The 18,913-nt window shown below is 31.3% G+C and overlaps 1 protein-coding gene across 5 annotated transcripts; it reads right to left on the bottom strand.

Moving 5' to 3' along the window:
* Positions 1-3,450: 3,450 nt before the first annotated feature.
* On the bottom strand, positions 3,451-5,941 carry LOC115697354 (dof zinc finger protein PBF). Of its 5 annotated transcripts, XM_030624322.2 has the most exons (3): positions 5,590-5,936; positions 5,036-5,149; positions 3,451-4,929 (listed from the first exon to the last, which is right to left on the bottom strand). In XM_030624322.2, the coding sequence occupies exon 3, from the start codon at positions 4,857-4,859 to the stop codon at positions 3,828-3,830; it is 1,032 nt and encodes a 343-aa protein (XP_030480182.1). In that variant the 5' UTR covers positions 4,860-4,929; positions 5,036-5,149; positions 5,590-5,936; the 3' UTR covers positions 3,451-3,827. The 5 variants fall into 5 exon arrangements, with proteins under 5 accessions (XP_030480182.1, XP_030480178.1, XP_030480180.1 ...); XM_030624318.2 differs by having other exon boundaries at positions 3,451-5,149; positions 5,590-5,941; XM_030624320.2 differs by having other exon boundaries at positions 3,451-5,149; positions 5,631-5,936.
* Between the last annotated feature and the right edge of the window lie 12,972 nt (positions 5,942-18,913).

Raw genomic sequence — 18,913 nt, 5'->3', positions numbered from 1 at the left:
CGATACGCAGCTAAGCTAAGACTATATTATTATCTAAGAATTATATATTCAGAGATACTGTTGTAAGAGCTATAAGATCAGGAATCTTCTTCCTTGTTCTTAAGTCAATACAAATAACGAGGATTAGGCTATTACCGAACTGCTCGGGGCTGAACCTCTATAAAATTCTTGTGTCTTATTATTGCTTTATTATATATATATTGTTACGACATATTGTTTTTTGCTTATAAAATAGACTCATTGTCGTTGGCTGAAAGCGAAGTCAACAAGTTTCATTTTGATTTCATCCACTTTGTTACTTTCTGACATACATACTTAGAGTTTTCATCCATTGACTTTGTTGATGAGTTCTTATTGTCAACAATTGCCATTAATGTGATTTACAGAATGATGGACATGCACATTAACTATGATATTTGCTTCAGACAACTTGTTGATATAACCAGCTATCAATCCATAACCCATGGAAACACGCGCTTCTGCGAGCCACGTGACATACATAGACCAAAGAACATTCGACATGTGTGGTCCACTAATACAATATGAAAGGCTCACAAGTTTCTACAACCTTCCACTTTGGAATATCAAAAGACTCAAATTGTCTATGGCCCTGGGCACCGCAACGAATCCAGATGATGCCTGCATGCCTTTGTGACTCTCGAGCCATGAAGGCTTGGTGGATAAATGTTATCTGCATTTTTGGATAGGTGACACGTGTAAATTTAGATTGAACCATTTTGCCTAATAGACTCATTCACTGAGCCGAGATGGAGTGACCTCCCAATTCATGAGTAAGGTCAAACGTATAGTCTCAGAACTTAAACACTTGCTCTATCAACGAGCATCCAAAGAAACGGAGATGGATGCCCACAGGAGTCATCCAGGATGGGCATTCGTTCGAAGAGGTGTCTAGGAGCGAATGAGTGTCTGAGAACCATCCTACATGGCACGTTTCTGGCAAGAATCCTGAGAAATCAAAGAGGGGATCACCTTTTTTGAGTGAAAGTCCACTACTCTAATATTCTCACAATAATTGTGGGCCTCCTCAAACAAGTCCAAAGTAAATATATTAATGTTATTTATCCCATCAGTGGGCTTGTTTTCAACCTACAAACCTTAATGGGTCCGAGTTAGCCTTACCCATTAGTCAAGGAGTTTATATATATGGCATTTTTTCTTAATGTAAAGGATTAGAAATTTTGGCAAGAAAGACTTGTATGAAAAATACTCCATAGTTTCAGAGCTAATAATATCAACTTGTGAACTAAGGCTCATTAACACCTCAAGCACGTAAAAAATCTCTTATGGTCTATTTTAATCTTATTTTTTTTCAACTTAATCTTCTTTTAAATCAAATTTTAAAAAACTCGATAAACATCATTAAAAAAGGGCTTTTCCCACCAGCAAAAGTAATAAATCTTGTAGTGATATAGGTATTAATGTTGCTTAAGACAAAACAACCACCAAAGACTTAACCTACTGTAAAGGTTATGGACGACAAGACTAGAAATTAAGTAATAAATTAGCTTCATAATTTATTTTAAACTATTAAATTTAATTATTATATTATTCCAATACATATATGAGTACAGAAGAATTTCTTTCAGTTAAAACATCGTGTGACTTGGAGGACATAAGAATTTTTTGTGAAAAAAATTATCGACAGAATGCTCCTACTCTACTTCATATATGTCTTTCCTAAACAAGAACTGGGGGCATTGTTATTATTGCTTATAATAATAATTATTAGGATCGAAGTATTACAGACAAAGTATCACTTCTAAGAGCTTCTCCAATGTAACACAAAGTATATGATGTGGTGTCCGTTACAACTCCAATATAGCACAAAAAGTAACACTATTTTAGTGCATATGCTATAGGAGACGACATATTTGCTATGTAGCCAATGACATATATAAATATATATATTTAGTTTTATTTTTAATTACAATGAGTATTTTATAAATTTTTTGTATATATATTATTTGATTTTAAAAAAATATTATATTTTACTAAAATAATAATAAAGTAACATGTTGGAGGTCCTTAGTGGGTGTGTGAGTGTTGGAGGTCTTGAGTTCGAGTCCCACCTAAAAAATGTTGTAATATATAAATGAAAGTAATTTTATTTATGTAAATTTTAGTATTGGAATTGGAAAAAAACTTCCTCTAGCGAGTTTTTCATTCTTAAACATGTTATTTGTTTTAGTGGAAAAAAATTAAAATAAAATAGAATTACATGACATATACCAAATAAACCTGGATATATAAGTACTGTGGCAGGCCTAATTTTCTCCAAAGTGGCATGAAGTACGGTGAGAGAAGTGAGGTGATGAGATGGGGTACCCGATTGAGAAGCATCAGTACTGTCTTATTCTATGTGACTGGTATCTAACAATGGCAGACCAAAATTTTTGCTTTAATTACTTGGACTCCCCAACCCCACCTCTCCACTTTCTCCTCGTGTATATAATATATATTCGGAAATTATTATCCAGACCCTCATCTAAACTATATTTATATATATAGGTAGCTCGATCATTTCATGTCAACCATATATTATGCAATCCCAAACTTGAACAAAAGTAAAACCCACACACTCGCAAATATAAGTGATGTTTCACATTATAGTGCATCATACCAGCAACCTTATATTATATATATAGATATCTACACTTCTGTCATATGTAGCATAATTATGTATAGAGCTAGAGAAGTCGAAATTAATGATCGAACGAAGAAGCTAGCATGCATGCTCAATTGCAGCCGTATGATATGATCATTTAACTGAAGATCATAACAGCACAATATATATATATATATAGAATGAAAAAAGAAAAAACTAAGAAAGACTAAAGTAAACATTGATATTAATATATAATATGTTACATATAATAAAAAGTAAGTAGAATGAAAAAGTTGATGCTTTTTAAAGCTGTTGAATCGTCAGTCACCCACATGCATAAAAGCCCAACCTTCTATGCCCACCCAACTAAATTTAATTCCCTACAAGAAAACACCTCATCAACCTCTTCTAAGCTTTCCTTTTTCCTTTCCTTCTTCTAATTTTTTCTTTCTCAATTATATAGCTCCTCCTATACTTGCACTACTTGAGCTTTCTTTTCCGATATATTTAATACAATATTATTCTAAATTTTAAGATTGTTCACTCATATACAATCTTAATAATTTAACACCACATAACATATCTCTATGTTATTTTAAAGGTATATATATATATAAAATTGCAAATAAATTAAGCAAAAAGAAACACTATATATGAAAAAAGCAAAGCAACTAGGCTTAATAAAGCACAAGCATGCATTTTACCACACGTCACTCACGAACGAAAGACTTTTAATCAATCAACTTAAAGTTGAAACCTAACCCAACCCAACCCAGATATTATTAATTTCCGCCATAATAAATATAAGAAAGTAACAAAGAAGGTGATCAATATAGCCTCTCCATATCCATATTCTTTTCTTCACCTTTACAGTAATAAAAAGATACATGTATATATATACCCACACCACACCACACCACAAAACACTATGTACTTATAGCTATATGATGTTTTCATAAAAGTCACATTTTATATCCCTAACCACAAAAAAAAAAAAAGGCATTTAAAGTATTTACACTACTAGAAGTAGGAACAGAAAAAAAACAATAAAACAATAAAAAACATATAGTTTATCATGATGATAACATTTCAATATGCGTTTTCTTTCTGTATACTTATGAATAATATTTGTAAAATTAAATTTATGTGCTATACCACACATCCCGAGGACAAGAGCAATAATCAAGTGAAGAGCAAATCATCAAGGAGGAGGTCCGTACGACCCGGAAAGATCATGATGAGTAGTAGTAGTAGTAGGCCAGTGATGATTTGAGTCGTTTGCAGGCACGACGTCGCCACTGTTGTCGACGTTGGCAGCGCCATTAACGGTCCAATCGACGGTGGAATTATGATGATGAGTAGGAGTAGTAATAGTTTCGGAATCATTGTTGACATGATGATGCTGAGCTGATCCAAAGTTGCTTTGATGTTGAGGCCGCCAGTATTGATGGTCATGATTGTTAGAATTTATTACACTCCTTGTTGGGTCGATCGTTGTTTGATGATGATCGTCAGACGGATCAAAAAACTGATGAGAGGGTGGAATAATCTGATGCTGCTGATGATGTTGTTGTGAGCCAAAGGCAGCGAAGTTGAATCCCTCTAGAAGACTCAAAGTCGAAGCAGAAGAAGAAGAAGAAGGAGCTGTGATCATCCCCGCCAACTGTTGATTCATATCTGCAAAAGAAGGCAAGTACGAGCTCTGATGAAAAAACTGCGAGCCAAACGGCTCAACAGGCCTCATCATCAGACCCGAACCAATTATACTTTGTGGGTTATTCGTCTGGTTTTGATGACGTGGCAGTACATCTCCCGCTCCTCCTCCTCCTCCACCTGATACTGAAGCTTGAGCTAATAACTGCCTAGAGTAGTTTTCACCACCACCTTCGGAAGAGGACGTCGTAGAGGATGTGCTGGCCATGTTGGCTGCGATGGCGGAGCCGGTTGTGGTTCTGGCTCGCTTTCCCTTACGACAACCGCCTCCTACTGGGACGTTACGGAGGGTCCCACCTTGAGTCCAGTACCTTCGACAGGTCTTGCAAAAGAAACGAGGCTGAGAGAGACTGTAATTGTTGTAATAACAAAACTTGGTGTTCAGGGACTCGCACCGGGGACATTTCTGAGGGGCCTTGTTATTTTCATTACCATTATTATTATTGTTGTTATCATTACTGTTACCATTTTTTTGCTTCATCATCATCTCCTCGGCCTCTTGATCTTTCTCCGATTGCATCTCCTCTTTCTCTCCCTAACATATATATAACAAAATTGTCGTGTGGTTTTTCTTGCTGATGGGTTTTTGTCTGTATAGGTATATATAATATAGAGAGAAGCGTTTTTAACAAGAGAGGAAGGTTATTGAATTGGAGCGTTTCGATATATGGTTATGAGAAGAGAGACTACTCGTACGTGTCGATGTTTGGGGTTTCAGAATCTGAAAAAACAAACGGCGAAGGATGCTTTTATATTTGATCGTTACTGGCATCTGCATGCGCCGCCCGTTCTATATTGTTTTCTCACCACCTAGTTTCCCAAAGAAAACAAAAACAAAAATCAGAAGAAATTAAAAAAAATTAATAAATAAATAAAAAATCAGCATTAAACACCATATGTATATGGACCTAATGAAACTGATAACAATCCAGATATGTACCACTCATCATCTTACACAAAACCCAACAACAATATCTTGCCAGATTTTAATATTAATATAGCAATATGTTCACTATCTCAGATTTTATTGACCTGGTTAGTTGAACCAGTGTTTCTGTTTTTGACTTGTAGCAATCTATGGATACTAATGGTTTTTCTTTTCTAGAAAATTAAGAAACACACAAGACAAAATTTAATTATTGTCCATTAATAATTAACAGAATATATGTATTAATTTCCATAAAAAGAAAAGTAAGAAACAAAGGAAATTTAATGAGTTAGTTTCATTTAATTAAATCACAGATAATAACCTGAAAAATAACTGTCCAAAAAGAGAGGCTATTAGCTCCACCTTTAAAGTTCAGAGTTTTGACCAGTAGAAGAAGATGAAGAAGAATAAGAAAAGTTTAGTAGAAGGGTTTAGGTGTGGTTGGGTTGGGTTCGGGTGATTTGGACAACAGGGGAAAATTATAGAACAGAGTCGGCGGCTAATTGTAGCTGCTTAAAGAAGGTAGCTTGGCGGTTGTCAATGGGTGGTGGCTGTGTCAGACCTCATATGACCATCTCTCACTCTCTCTCTCTTTCTTTTTCTCTCTCTTTCTTTCTATCTCTGTGCCTCTTTCAGTCCACCACTTTGTTTTAGACGACTGTTCATTTTGAGTCTTCCATTCACTTACTTTTTATTTTTTATTTATTAAATTATTATTATTATTATTATTATTATATTAATAATAATATTTGCTTTAATGGGGTTTCTTCTTCCTGACATCTTTTCCATTTAGAACAACTTACGTTTATTATTACCACACTTATTTTTTAAGGAAAGACATTGATGTCCTCCCTAGCTAGCTAATTAATATCAACTATCAAGTGAATTTCCACGTACCAGTTCCATCACATATAGATGAGATCATCATACTATTCTAATCTCGCACCCTCTAATTTTAACTACTTTACAATTGAACCATCAAAGAAGTTGTTTGATTATTCTCTTGCTTATGACCTTTGCTTATTCTAATCAATTTATTTAATATTTTTATTAGTGGGATGAAAGTTTATGGGGTCGTCTTATGCTATTTGTAAAAATAAAAAATGAAGTAGGCAGAAAAAAAGATTTCAAGTTATATGAAAAATGTCGGATTCTTATGTTTTATTATTTATGCTTTGTTGATGATGTATTACTTTTTTGTCATAGTGATTTTAAATAAATTTATTTACTTCGTCAAGGACTTAAACTTTTCTTGTAAACTTCTCGCCATCACCGAAATGAATAGGAATCTACAATTTATTGTACAGGTATGAGTGCTACTGAAGTTCAGAGGGTGCTAGATGTATCTGGATTTCATATCCCGTTCAAGTATCTTGAGATCCCAATTTGCTCTCGTCGTCTTTCCCAAGTAGAATGTTTAGGTTTACTTGAAAAGATGGTATTAATGGTTAGAGTTTGGAGTTCTCGACACAATTCCTTTGCTGGAAGGGTAACACTAATTTACTTTGTTTTGGCAGCAGTCCAATCTTATTAGGGCAGATTATAATGTTGCTTCCAAAAATAATTTTTAAAGAAATAATAGCTATTTGTAGAACATTTCTTTTGAAAGGTACATCAAAATTTCAGGGTCTTAGGTATATATCTTAGAAAGACTTATGTAGAACCTGGAAAGAAGGAAGTTTGGGATTTCGGGATGTGTTACTTTGGAATAAGGCGACTCTAAGAAAATATGTGTGGGTAGTGGCTGCAAGAAAAGACAATTTGTGGGTCAAATAGGTGCATAATGTGTATATCAAAGGCTGTTATTGGTGGGACTATAAAAGTTCTATACACAGTTGGTATGTTGGGTTTTATGCCCTAAATAAAACTCATTTCAATATAATAGAATTTACTTATTAATATAGATCAGAAATAACATTTAATGTTGCATGGTTCACATGATTTATTTCATGATTATATTTACATAATGTATAGATTCATCTGAAACCCTTTTCACATACTTAATCCTGTTTATTGTGCCGTCAACACATTGGAAAGTAAACATGACTATGTGAATAAAGTTTCCTAGATTTATCAGACATAGGGTTTTACTGATATGATAATCTACAACAGAGTTTACTTGCATTTGGAGAAGTGCTATGTTCTTTCCAGAGCATTGGTTAAAGTAAAGCTCAGGTTGGATGCATGGAGTATGCATCGGAAGGGACCGATATTGAACTTTGACTTAGATTTATTAAACTTACCGTAATATCTATTCAAGTCAATATCGCCTAGTTGATCCTAGATCAAATGATCTTAATCCTGTTATGATTAGGCTCAATCTTGAAAGGCTATTCGTGTTCTTTGATTTGTTAGTTAAGCCTACTTTTAGGTCAGGGTGATATGTACATTTTGGGAACACGGTAGTGCAATTGAGTTGGAGCGCTAGCATAAACATGGAATCTATAGCTTCTATCTGGCGAATAGTAAGCAAAGGATGATCTCCTTCGAGCTTGACCAAACGAACATAAATGGTGGAGTACTCATTTCACATAAGCTGAAATATCATTTATACGGGGTCAAGTGTTTTAAGGAATAAATACATTGTAGGGTGTAACGGTAATTTAATCCCTTTACAATGTAGATCATTCATATAGAGGATCATTGATCAAATTAGCATTATAACAATGGATAATTAATGATGTGTCTATATGGTGGAACATATAGAGCATTCTATATAACTGAGAGTGCAATTCTAAGTTCTATGCGTGGATTCAACGAAGAATTAATAAGTTAGTGAATTTTAGTGCTAAATTCTTGATCTACTTATTGGAAGCTCGGTTATATAGACCCATGGTCCCCCCACTAGTGGAGATAATATTGCTTGTAAGACTCATGTAATTGGTTTTGATTAATCAATTATAATTCACAAATTAGACTATGTCTATTTGTGAAATTTTCACTAAGTAAGGGCGAAATTGTAAAGAAAGAGTTTATAGGGGCATATTTGTTAATTATGATACTTTGTATGGTTCAATTAATAAATATGATAAATGACAATATTATTTAATAATTATTTATAGTTATTAAATAGTTAGAATTGGCATTTAAATGGTTGAATTAAGAAATTGGCATTTTGGAGAAAATCAGATACAAAAGGTGTTAAAATTGCAAAATTGCAAAAAGCAAGGCCCAATCCACTAAGTGTATGGCCGGCCACCTATGTGTGTATTTTAAGTTGATTTTTTCATTATTTTAATGCCATATAATTCAAACCTAACCCTAGTGGAATGCTATAAAGAGATAGTAAAGGCTTCAGAAAAATAACACTTTTCTTCTGACACTTTCTGAATCAGAAAAACTGAGCCTTCTCTCTCCCTATCTTTAGCTACCACTTCTTCTTTCTCTTCCTTTGAATTTCGAAATTTCTTAGTGTATGAGTAGTGCCCACACACATCAAGTGATACCTCAATCATAGTGAGGAAGATCGTGAAGAAAGATCATCAGCAAAGGAGTTTCAGCATCAAAGATTCAGAGAAAGAGATCCAGGTTCAGATATTCATAATGCTCTGCTACAGAAAGGAATCAAGGGCTAGATATCTGAACGGAAGGAGTCATTATATTCCGCTGCACCCAATGTAAGGTTTCTTAAACTTAATATGTGTTTAATTTATCGTTTTAGAAAGTTCTTATTTAGGATGTTAATAAACATACTTGTGAGTAGATCTAAGATCCTGGTAAAATAATTTCCAACAACTGGTATCAGAGCCAGGTTAATTGATTTACTTGCAAGAAATTTGGACTTTAAAACGATTGTTTGTATGTTCTTTGGATGGTATCATGTTGTATTGAGTGTTATTTGATGATTGATTGATGTTTGTAAAATTTTCGTAAAAAGTAATTGCGATTTTATCTCTGAAATTATTTTTATTGGATAGTATGGAAAAAATTAAGCAAGTTAGCCTTTTACAGAACTCAATTTGGATTTTATTTGAATTAGTTATGATTTTTTGAAGATTTGAAAAAAATCGGGGCTGTGTGGATATTTTCCTGCGATCGCAAATCTGTCCGTACAGTTTCGATTTTTTTTGTTTTTCTTCGATTTTTCATGCTTTTTCATGGAATTAACTTCCAATTTTTTGTATAGTTTTGTATTTATACTATTACTATTCCTAATTCAATTCTAATTATCATTTTGAATTAATTTAATATTTTTTAAATTTAATTCAAGATATTAGTGTAATTTGAATTTGAATAGAATTAGTATCTATCTTCTTGCTTAAAATATCTATCTTATTTTAAAATTTGATTATATCTTGTCTTATTTTAAATTTAAAATAAGATATTTATAATCATGTAATTTTTAAATGATATAAGATATTTTGCTAATTTTTTAAATTTTGTTATTTTATTTATTTAAATTACATTTAAAATTTGAAAAAGATATTTATTTATCTTTTCTAATTTTTTATTTAATTTTTATTTATAAAATAACATTTAAAAATTTAAAAGTAGTTAGCAAATTTTTGAAATGATATTTAGGTCGGTTGAGACCTAATTTTTCAAAAATTGTAGGTTTAATTTTAAATTTAAATTTTTTTTAAAATTTCGAATTTTTCAAAATTTTTTTTTAATTTTTTCGAAAAATTATTTTTTATTTAATTAATTATTTTCGAAATTAAATATTTAATTTAAAATTAAATAAATCCTACATCCAACTATCCAACTAACCTTGTTGCAGGAGTATGTGTTTTAGCTTATGTGTAAGTTTTCAAAACCTATTATTACTTGATTGCAAATAGCCATGGTTACTTTTTGCCAGATCTAATGATCTGATGGCTCCCTTGGTCAAGATAATAATTTGTAACAGGTATATTTACAATCTTCTTTCATCTGTGTATGACCTAGCAACATGATAGGACCCATCAAAAGTGTGCCTGTGTGAGCCTATGTGTTTAATTTTATTATAGATGCATATAGGTTGTTGTTGCTAAATAAATTATCATAGTTATTGATAGAATTTATTTAGGCCCATTTAGTTTTTAGGCCTATTCAATTAATAACAGTTGTTCTTATTAAGGTTAAATTCCTCTCTTTTGGGCCTTGTGTGAGAGTTGGGAGCCATAGAAGTGGGTACGACATACTGAACCCAGCACCCCCTCACATGAACCACCCCAATTGTGAAGGCCCATTTGCCTGATTTGAACAACTGTACTAGGTTAATTACACTAGTTTAACCTAATAAAATTGATTAGCAACATAATTAATTTCATTTATTTTGAAATTAATTTAAGAAAATTATAGTTTAAAGAATTTTTTTATTCTAAGCTAAACTATATGTATTTTCTTGTATTTAATTAAATATAGAATTATAACCATCTAGATTCTTTCTGGAACTTAATTTATATTTTTCATTAAATATTCTTATTTAAGTTGATATTTAGTTATCTACAACTAACCAACTCAAATCTGAATATCTTTTGAATTTCAAATTTCAAAATTAAGTTGAGGAATTTTAGGCATTGGTTATTAAGATTCTTTAGATATTTTTTAAGTTAATATCTTTTCGAATATTAACTTAAAATGGAATATTTTCAAATTAAGTGGTTACAACTTAATTTTTGATATTTAATTAAATTTAAATTTGAAAAAATATTTAAGTTCTAGATTTTTTCTAATACAACTTAAATTAGATATTTTTTCAAATTTTGTGTAAAGATACTTAGTTAAATAAGATATTTTCTAGATAGTTATTTCTAGACTACTTATTATTTCTAATATTAAATAGGAAATATTATACATTGTGAAATTAATTATTTATTAATTAATTTTGGTACAATTTATTTTAAGTATATTTTTCCTAGTATTAAACTAGAGATTAATAATTAAGCCTTCTCTATACTTAATTATTTATTTCTTGAATTTAATACATTTAATTAATTTGAAAATTAAATATCTAAGTTGATTTTTATCATCATACTTAAATATTTCTTTTTCATGACATTTAATTAAATAGAAAATTATTTTTAGTTGAAATTTATTTTTTCAACTAAATTTAAATAATTTTCAAAATATATTTTTTCTTTATTTTATTAATCAAATTTCGAAATTGCATTTTTTTAATGCTGGAATTTCGAATTTTATTTGAAAAATAGATTAAAGTTGTAAATTAATTATTTATTTTAATTAATTCTTGGATCAACTTAAATCAATGATTTTTTTTATTTATTGATTAATTTAAAATAAATTGAATTAAAGTATATTATTAGAAATTGAATTAATTAGTCAAAGAAAAATCTAGATAGGTGATATTTTTGCTTGAAGTATTTTTCTAGTGTATTTAATTAAATAGAAAATTAATATTTAAGTTGATTTTCATCATCATACTTAAATATTTGAAATTTTTCTTATATATATTTAATTAAATAGGAAAATTATATTTTTTGTTGTAAATTAATTTTATTAATTAATTTTGGGCCAACATTAAATTAGAATAATTTTTCCAGGATTTATTTTTTATTTTAACATGCATTTTTCGAAAATTGTATTCTTAAATACTTTAATTTTTCGAAATGCAATATATATATTTATAGAAAATAAAATTTGAGTTGTAAATTAATTTAAATTAATTTTGTAACAACTTAAATTGAATATTTTTCTAAATATTTATTGGAAATTATTACTAAGATGGAAATAATTCATGTTATTTTCATAACCATCTAAGTAAAATTTATAAATATTAAATTAAAATTTATATTTAGAATTTTTCATTCTAAATTGGAAATTTTAATTAAATAAATATATATTTACAATAAATAGAATAAATAAAGAGAATCAAAGAAAATACAACTCTTTTTAAATAATGAGCTTTATTATAGAGACATTCGATCTCCATTGTGGGTTTTACACCGCGTTTGTTTTAGTGAGTAATCCTCCCTAATGGAGGAACGTTCATTAGCAATTTCGCACCGTTTAACCTCGCATGATAAGTAGTTTGTAAGTGTTTTGTATGGTATGGATCACCCTAATGGTGGCGACCATACTTGACTTGCAAATTATGAAACAATGGTGGAAGCTCATAAGATAGAATTGCCTTGACTCTCGCCTAAACGGGACAACGCTGCATTCCAATCTTGATCGAATAAAAGGTTGCTAGAATGTTTAACATTTTAGACGAGCTGACAACTCTATTCAATGAATGGTAGCTTTGACTCTCGCCTAAACGGGACACTGATATCAGTTTGTTGAAAACCTTGGAAATTATTTAGGATTGTAAGTTTTAGTATTTTCAATTGTCATTCCTACTTGCTATATGTTTATAATTTCTGAATTGTGTATGAATTTATATTGAACCATGTTATTTTCTGTTATTAAGCTGTAGTTTAATTTCGAATCTTCATTGTTGGTCTAACTTGGCTTGTTTATCTAATGAGATAAATTCCTAGTGGATTTTCACCATTAGACATACATAATAGTGTTAGATCTCGAAAGATAAATATTGTATATGCGACATCTAGCTGTTCATCAATTGATGACACCTTAGACTAGTATTTTTACGATATGAAACAAGAAGATTGTATAAATAAGATTACTTTGTCTTTCGCTAATCGAAGCATCGTTGGATTCTTATTTATAAATGAAATTATCCTAATTCCTCTTAGCTTATTCATTTCGAATTAGCTTCAAAACATATCATTGGATGAATGGTCTATAAATCATTTCATGTCATTCTATATTTTCTCTTAAAAAATTAAATGACGCATATGATTATAATCCCGAAATTCTATTCCCAATTGATATAAATCCTCAATCTTAGAAATCTCCTACTTGTATGGGCAAATCTGACTTAGAGTTTAACTAGTAGTGCCGGTCCAAGATAGAATTACTCATAATATTTGGTATAAATTTAAGTCTTTGACTTTAATTTTAGATTCCAAATAGAAATTTTCTTATATTTCTAATTCCAGAATACAATACAGTTACACTTTTTCAAGTGTTTAATATCCATCTTCTATTAATGGATTCAAACTGTATGGAATATGAGTTAGGTATTCTGTGACCAGGATCCACTTGCAGTATTCTAAGAACTCTTTCATGTAACTAAACCTATGTCATCAAAAGACACTACCATTTTTTTTAATCTATGGCATTTGTATCTTGTTCATAGTGGATTTGACAAGATCAATCTCTGCAAAGAGTTAATATGCCTGTATCCACTGAAAGTAGTTCATCTCATTCGCAGATGGATGTACATTCAGGGGTGGATATGAGTTTTTTGTTGTATTCTTAAAACAATAACTCTAGATTATACCTTTTAGCAAGAAATTTGAAATGTTTGAAAAATTTCATTAATTTCTAGCAATGGTTAAAACCATAAAGGTAAGTGGTTAAAGATCTTGCGAACTGATAGGGGTGGAGAAATAGTTAGTAGATATGCAGTTCAAAGATCATTAAATTGATTTTTGAATTATATCCAAACTTACCTCCCCAGAAATTTCGAGTTGCATGATGATGATTAGTTACTAGTCGTTGCCTAATTCCTTCTATGGTAATACAATTTCAGAATGATGTAATGATTGTATACTTAATGTAAATCATTACTAGATTCATAGATGACCTAATCAAAATCTTAAGAAAAGCTAAAACTGTTAACCATGGTTTGTTAGCTATTCTAAGTGATTAGGGGTGGACCATCCCATTGTCAATAGATAAGAAAGTGTTTGTTCAAACAAATACTACTTTTCTAAGAAAATGACTAAGTCTGAAAACAAGTAGCAAATAAAGGAGATATTTAATTCTTGATTCCAAAAAGTGTTCTATCATCTTATATAACATATGATGATCCCACTGCCTCTATTGTCTTGTCACAACCAAAGAGGTTAATACCATTTTCTTAGACATAATTCACGGTACCTTGTCGTAGTGGGAGAGTTTCTAGGAACTCACCTTCTTATGACTTGGGAGACACTAGTGATTAAAATCCATTGTGAGTTTAAACAAGTAATGGATTGTCAAGATAAGAAACTAAGAAGAAAGCCAATAGAACTATGGTTTAATCCATTCACATGGTGTAAGCTAAAGTTTTCTATTACAAGGACATAAAAGGAAATTTTCGTTTATAAGTCTATTCAATGGACTTAACAAACTTCTTGTTCCTAGTATTATAGGTTTGAGTTTATCTAAACCTATGGCTTGTGGTATACCTGGTAATTACTTACTCTAATGCAAGCAACTTACTTTAGTAAGATGCTGAAGCATTTCTTTCTAATGGCAATCTATAGAAGCTTCACAACTTCTTAGACATAGATTTTATTTATCTAAGGAAAAGTCTCAACTATTCCAGAAAAGATAAAGCCATGAAAGAATTTCTTATATCAATAGTGAGAGGTCTTAGATATGCTTTTATATGCCTTAGACCAGACACCTGCTGTTGAGTGGGAGTAATGAGTATGTATCAGATTAATCCAGGAGAAGAACATTGGAAGACAATCAAGTAAATCCTAAGATTAAGAAGAGGAACTATATGTTAGTCTATAAGAGTGTGTTTAAAACTCTTAGACTACACCACATCAGATTTCGAAATTTGCCTATGGGTTAGTAAATATTTCTGATAAGATGGTGGTTACTCTGGGGGTGGAATAGTGATTTTGGAGAAGTGTAAAAACCTATCTGAAATCTCTAGGTCTACCAGAGAGGGACTGAATGTTAAGGTTGCAAGAAAGGTACTTATTCAGTCTAAGGAAAGTTCTATACATTTTTGGCATCATTCCAAATTGCCTTAAACTACTAGTGTTAATTTCCTGATTAACCAAAAGTAGTTGCCAAAGGTATAGAATCCAGTATCCCAAGAGAGTAGACATATAGAGAGGAATTTCACATTATCAATGATTTTGTGATTAAAGGGAGAGTAATGGTGGAGAAAAGTTTGTGGTTAATTCAACCTTTCAGATCCTATTACGAGGAGTTTACTACTACTACACTTGATTTGTATATCAATGTGTTGAGATTATTTGAAACGCACTTTTTGTTTTATATTAGTGCAAGTGGGAGTTTGTTAGGTTTTATGCCCTAAATAAAACTCATTTCAATATAATCAGATTTACTTATTAATATAGATCAGAAATAACATTTAATGTTGCATGGTTCACATGATTTATTTCATGATTATATTAACGTAATGTATAGATTCATCTGAAACCCTTTTCACATACTTGATCCTGTTTATTGTGCCGTCAACACATTGGAAAGTAAACATGACTATGTGAATAAAGTTTCCTAGATTTATCAGACATAGGGTTTTACTGATATGATAATCTACAACAGAGTTTACTTGCATTTGGAGAAGTGCTATGTTCTTTCCAGAGCATTGGTTAAAGTAAAGCTCAGGTTGGATGAATGGAGTATGCATCGGAAGGGACCGATATTGAACTTTGACTTAGATTTATTAAACTTACCGTAATATCTATTCAAGTCAATATCGCCTAGTTGATCCTAGATCAAATGATCTTAATCCTGTTATGATTAGGCTCAATCTTGAAAGGCTCTTCGTGTTCTTTGATTTGTTAGTTAAGCCTACTTTTAGGTCAGGGTGATACGTACATTTTGGGAACACGGTAGTGCAATTGAGTGGGAGCGCTAGCATAAACATGGAATCTATAGCTTCTATCTGGCGAATAGTAAGCAAAGGATGATCTCCTTCGAGCTTGACCAAACGAACATAAATGGTGGAGTACTCATTTCACATAAGCTGAAATATCATTTATACGGGGTCAAGTGTTTTAAGGAATAAATACATTGTAGGGTGTAACGGTAATTTAATCCCTTTACAATGTAGATCATTCATATAGAGGATTATTGATCAAATTAGGATTATAACAATGGATAACTAATGATGTGTCTATATGGTGGAACATATAGAGCATTCTATATAACTGAGAGTGCAATTCTAAGTTCTATGCGTGGATTCAACGAAGAATTAATAAGTTAGTGAATTTTAGTGCTAAATTCTTGATCTACTTATTGGAAGCTCGGTTATATAGACCCATGGTCCCCCCACTAGTTGAGATAATATTGCTTGTAAGACTCATGTAATTGGTTTTGATTAATCAATTATAATTCACAAATTAGACTATGTCTATTTGTGAAATTTTCACTAAGTAAGGGCGAAATTGTAAAGAAAGAGTTTATAGGGGCATATTTGTTAATTATGATACTTTGTATGGTTCTATTAATAAATATGATAAATGACAATATTATTTAATAATTATTTATAGTTATTAAATAGTTAGAATTGGCATTTAAATGGTTGAATTAGGAAATTGGCATTTCTGAGAAAATCAGATACAAAAGGTGTTAAAATTGCAAAATTGCAAAAAGCAAGGCCCAATCCACTAAGTGTATGGCCGGCCACCTATGTGTGTATTTTAAGTTGATTTTTTCATTATTGTAATGCCATATAATTCAAACCTAACCCTAGTGGAATGCTATAAATAGATAGTAAAGGCTTCAGAAAAATAACACTTTTCTTCTGACACTTTCTGAATCAGAAAAACTGAGCCTTCTCTCTCCTTATCTTTAGCTACCACTTCTTCTTTCTCTTCCTTTGAATTTCGAAATTTCTTAGTGTATGAGTAGTGCCCACACACATCAAGTGATACCTCAATCATAGTGAGGAAGATCGTGAAGAAAGATCATCAGCAAAGGAGTTTCAGCATCAAAGATTCAGAGAAAGAGATCCAGGTTCAGATATTGATAATGCTCTGCTACAGAAAGGAATCAAGGGCTAGATATCTGAACGGAAGGAGTCATTATATTCCGCTGCACCCAATGTAAGGTTTCTTAAACTTTATATGTGTTTAATTTATCGTTTTAGAAAGTTCTTATTTAGGATGTTAATAAACATACTTGTGAGTAGATCTAAGATCCTGGTAAAATAATTTCCAACGTGGTATTGGCGTTATTAAGTGGTTGGAGTGAAAGAGGAAATTAATCAAGAGTCGAATAAGCCAACAACAATTTCTGTAGTAGAAATACTCGATTATGCAGGGTTATAAACTTCGCACACCGAATTATGAAGAACAAAGTTTTTATGGGGAGGTTTGGGGAAGAATACTTACCTAAGCATCGATTTTTTATGTGGATGGCAGTTTTAAACTGACTGCAAAAAAAATTTCGTTTATTTAGATTTATTATAGTTTCAGACAAGCGGTGTGTTATTTGTGTTCAAGCAGATAAAAGCAGTAATGATTTGTTTCCTGATTGCTATTTCAGCAAGAAGTGTCTTGCGACCGTCGAAGATTGGCTTGAGTTGCATGCAACAACTTCTAATCTTCCTAGAAGCTTAAAGCTATTAGGCGATCCAAGAGGTCAAAATTTTAGCAGCAGGTGATAGTTACAGGTTTGGCTGTTGTAGTGTATCACATTTGCAGATGCATGAATCAGTGTTGGGTTTTATGCCCTAAATAAAACTCATTTCAATATAATCAGATTTACTTATTAATATAGATCAGAAATAACATTTAATGTTGGATGGTTCACATGATTTATTTCATGATTATATGTACATGATGTATAAATTCATCTGAAACCCTTTTCACATACTTGATCCTGTTTATTGTGTTGTCAACACATTGGAAAGTAAACATGACTATGTGAATAAAGTTTCCTAGATTTATCAGACACAGGGTTTTACTGATATGATAATCTACAACAGAGTTTACTTGCATTTGGAGAAATGCTATGTTCTTTCCAGAGCATTGGTTAAAGTAAAGCTCAGGTTGGATGCATGGTGTATGCATCGGAAGGGACCGATATTGAACTTTGACTTAGATTTATTAAACTTACCGTAATATCTATTCAAGTCAATATCGCCTAGTTGATCCTAGATCAAATGATCTTAATCCTGTTATGATTAGGCTCAATCTCGAGAGGCTATTCGTGTTCTTTGATTTGTTAGTTAAGCCTACTTTTAGGTCAGGGTGATACGTACATTTTGGGAACACGGTAGTGCAATTGAGTGGGAGCGCTATCATAAATATGGAATCTATAGCTTCTATCTGGCGAATAGTAAGTAAAGAATGATCTCCTTCGAGCTTGACCAAACGAAAATAAATGGTGGAGATCTCATTTCACATAAGCTGAAATATCATTTATACGGGGTTAAGTGTTTTAAGGATTAAATACATTGTAAGGTTTAACGGTAATCTAATCCCTTTACAGTGTAGATCATTCATATAGAGGATCATTGATCAAATTAGAATTATAACAATGGATAACTAATGATGTGTCTATATGGTGGAACATATAGAGCATTCTATATACTGAGAGTGCAATTCTATGTTCTATCCGTGGATTTAACGAAGAATTAATAAGTTAGTGAATTTTAGTAATAAATTCTTGATCTACTTATTGGAAGCTCGGTTATATAGACACATGGTCCCCGCACTAGTTGAGATAATATTGGTTGTAAGACTCAAGTAATTGGTTTTGATTAATCAATTATAATTCTCAAATTAGACTATGTCTATTTGTGAATTTTTCACTAAGTAAGGGCGAAATTGTAAAGAAAGAGTTTTAGGGGCATATTTGTTATTATGATACTTTGCATGGTTCAATTAATAAATATGATACACGACAATATTATTTAATAATTATTTATAGTTATTAAA

The sequence above is a fragment of the Cannabis sativa genome, chromosome 7 (genome assembly GCF_029168945.1).
Source record: "Cannabis sativa cultivar Pink pepper isolate KNU-18-1 chromosome 7, ASM2916894v1, whole genome shotgun sequence".
Classification (NCBI taxonomy): domain Eukaryota; kingdom Viridiplantae; phylum Streptophyta; class Magnoliopsida; order Rosales; family Cannabaceae; genus Cannabis; species Cannabis sativa.
This window is presented reverse-complemented; position numbering and strand designations above follow the sequence as displayed.